This window comes from Sardina pilchardus, chromosome 22 (assembly GCF_963854185.1).
Source record: "Sardina pilchardus chromosome 22, fSarPil1.1, whole genome shotgun sequence".
NCBI classification, from domain to species: domain Eukaryota; kingdom Metazoa; phylum Chordata; class Actinopteri; order Clupeiformes; family Clupeidae; genus Sardina; species Sardina pilchardus.
The window spans coordinates 6,769,707-6,772,206 of record NC_085015.1 but is presented as its reverse complement, the minus strand read 5'-3'; the positions used below and the strand labels follow the sequence as shown (position 1 = coordinate 6,772,206).

At 47.6% G+C, this 2,500-nt stretch overlaps 1 protein-coding gene across 1 annotated transcript in view; it reads right to left on the bottom strand.

The window, feature by feature from the left end:
- Positions 1-2,500, bottom strand: part of LOC134070722 (transforming growth factor beta-1-induced transcript 1 protein-like) — a 14,785-nt gene that overhangs the window by 3,027 nt on the left and 9,258 nt on the right. Inside the window, 3 exon segments of the mRNA XM_062527153.1 lie at positions 42-215; positions 1,390-1,578; positions 1,918-2,028. Of these exon segments, the coding sequence (XP_062383137.1) occupies positions 42-215; positions 1,390-1,578; positions 1,918-2,028 (474 nt within the window).

Sequence of the window (2,500 nt, the reverse complement as noted above, 5' to 3'; positions counted from 1 at the left end):
CTCACACACACACTCACACACACACACACACACACACTCACGTTGAGAATAGGCTTGTGGCAGTGGGCGCAGTGGGGTGAGTAGAGGGTGAAGTAGTCGGGCTCACAGTACGGCCGGCCGTCCTTCTCGAAGAAGTTCTTGTTTCCCAGCTCACACTCGCACTCCGAGCACACGAAATGCTCCGGGTGCCACACTCGGCCCAAGGCCGTCACCACCTGACCAAGCAGCCAGAACACACGGGTCACACACACACATCACACATCACACACACAATAACCAGTTATTTAAGACTTCATTCACTTTTCAAGGGCCATACAGCGTCCATACCACACTCAGGTCCATGTGCACATGTACTCATGTGACTCCGGCTTGCTTGAGTCCGACTCTGGGTCATTTCCTGATCCCACCCCCATACCCCACCCCCCCCACTTTCTGCACTGTCCTATCTGATTAAAGGTCTAAGCCCCCAAATTATGATTAAAAAAAAAAAAGAAAGACAGTTTTCAGAAGGACTAATAACAAAAATAACAATATGCCAAAAACTCAGTCAAAGTCTCTGTAAACAACACTCTACACTCATATCCCAAGCAACTGGATCCAGCAAATACCACTGAATTACCACAAAATGCATAGTCAGCGTATCTGAGGCCAGACAGACTAGGTACAAGTAGGGTTGGTAAATCTGTGACAGTGACAGTCTAAGTAATGGCTATGCAAGATGATGGTTATCTGGTTATTTTGCAGTTGTTTCCCATAAATATAAGTCTAGCTTATCTTGTTAGGTTGTTGCCTGAGAACAACAAATAACTGATCTGTTACATGAGATGAATCACAGGCCAGACACTTACTGTACGTGAAGCTACTGACGCTGTTGCACAAATGATTTGCACTCATAACAGCTGATGAGATGTAAAAAAAATATCGATTTCAAATCTAACTAGGAAAACACTCAGAGAGCGCAGCTACCTCCGCCTGCATTGTTCTTCCTAGGTTATCATACATTTGAACCTAAACTATTCAGATCGCCACCACGTGGCCATACCATGCCATTACACCACTAAGGTAAATACATAAATGCCTCTGGAATCCCGAAAGAATTACGGATCAGTCCCAAAATTTACTCATTCCTTCCTCGAGTATGTCTGACCTTCCCTGAAAATCTCATCGAAATCCATCCATTACTTTTTGAGTTATCTTGCTAACAAACAGACAGACAAACAAACAAACAGACAGACAAACAAACCAACGCCGGTCCCCGATGAAAACATATACCTCCTTGGCGGAGTTAAATTATCGCAAAATGATAAGAGGTAGGAGAAAGCGGCACACTCTGATCTGAATGTAACTATAGCAACATGATCCTATCATGACCAAGCAGCGGAGCATCACCTGGCCAACGACGGGCTTCTGGCAGGCGGAGCAGTTTCCCTTCGAGGAGGTGGGGACACCCTGTCTGCTCAAATCCGATTGGAGGAGCCCCAGCATGCTGTCCAATGAGCCGCCAGAGGAGGTCTGAGGGGCGGGGGCAGGTTGCTGTGTGGACGTTACTACGGGAGTGACTGGAGCAGGGGCAGCAGGCTGCATCGGGACACAACAACAACAACAACAACAAAACAACAAAACCCCACTTTAGATCACCAGATACAAATAATATCCAGAAATGTCTTTATTATATGTGCAACTTTTAAAGACTAATAACCTTCCACAACGGGTCTTGTAGGCATAACGAAACTTTAAATATATGATATTGCTTCAAATACTTAATAAATAGTATAGAAATAAATACAGTCACACTAAAATGTGTGGCATACTACTTTTGTCCATTCTGATGCTATTTTGGGGGGAGAACCCAACAGCATCAGACCATCGTGTGTGACGACAGGTGTGAGGTGAGGAGGAGCGAGGGACGATACGCACCGTGCTCTGGACTTTGAAGTCGGAGAGGGAGGCCATGAGCTTGTCCAGCTCCAGAGTGGCAGACGTGGCGGAGGGCTTCGCCGACCTGCAGAGAGGAGAGGAGAGAGGAGAGAGAGGAGAGAGGAGAGAGGAGAGAGGAGAGGAGAGAGGAGAGAGGAGAGAGGGGAGAGGAGAGAGGAGAGGAGAGAGGAGAGAGGAGAGAGGAGAGAGGAGAGAGGAGAGAGGAGAGGGAGAGAGGAGAGAGGAGAGAGGAGAGAGGAGAGGAGAGAGGAGAGGAGAGAGGAGAGAGGAGAGAGGAGAGAGGAGAGGAGAGAGGAAAGCCGGTGAGGAGGCAGGCGCTTAAACGCTAAACGCTGAAAGGACTGCGTGCTGTTCTCCTCCTCCGAGCACTCAAGGCAACGTGCTTTACAGAGTAATGCCTCACATTTACCCATTCACACACACACACACACACACACACACACACACACACACACACACACACACTGCTGGCGGAGGCTACCATAGGGGTTCAGTTGCCTTGCTCATGGACACTATAACACATAGGTTGGTGTCATTACATTACATTATATTTTAGGGCTGG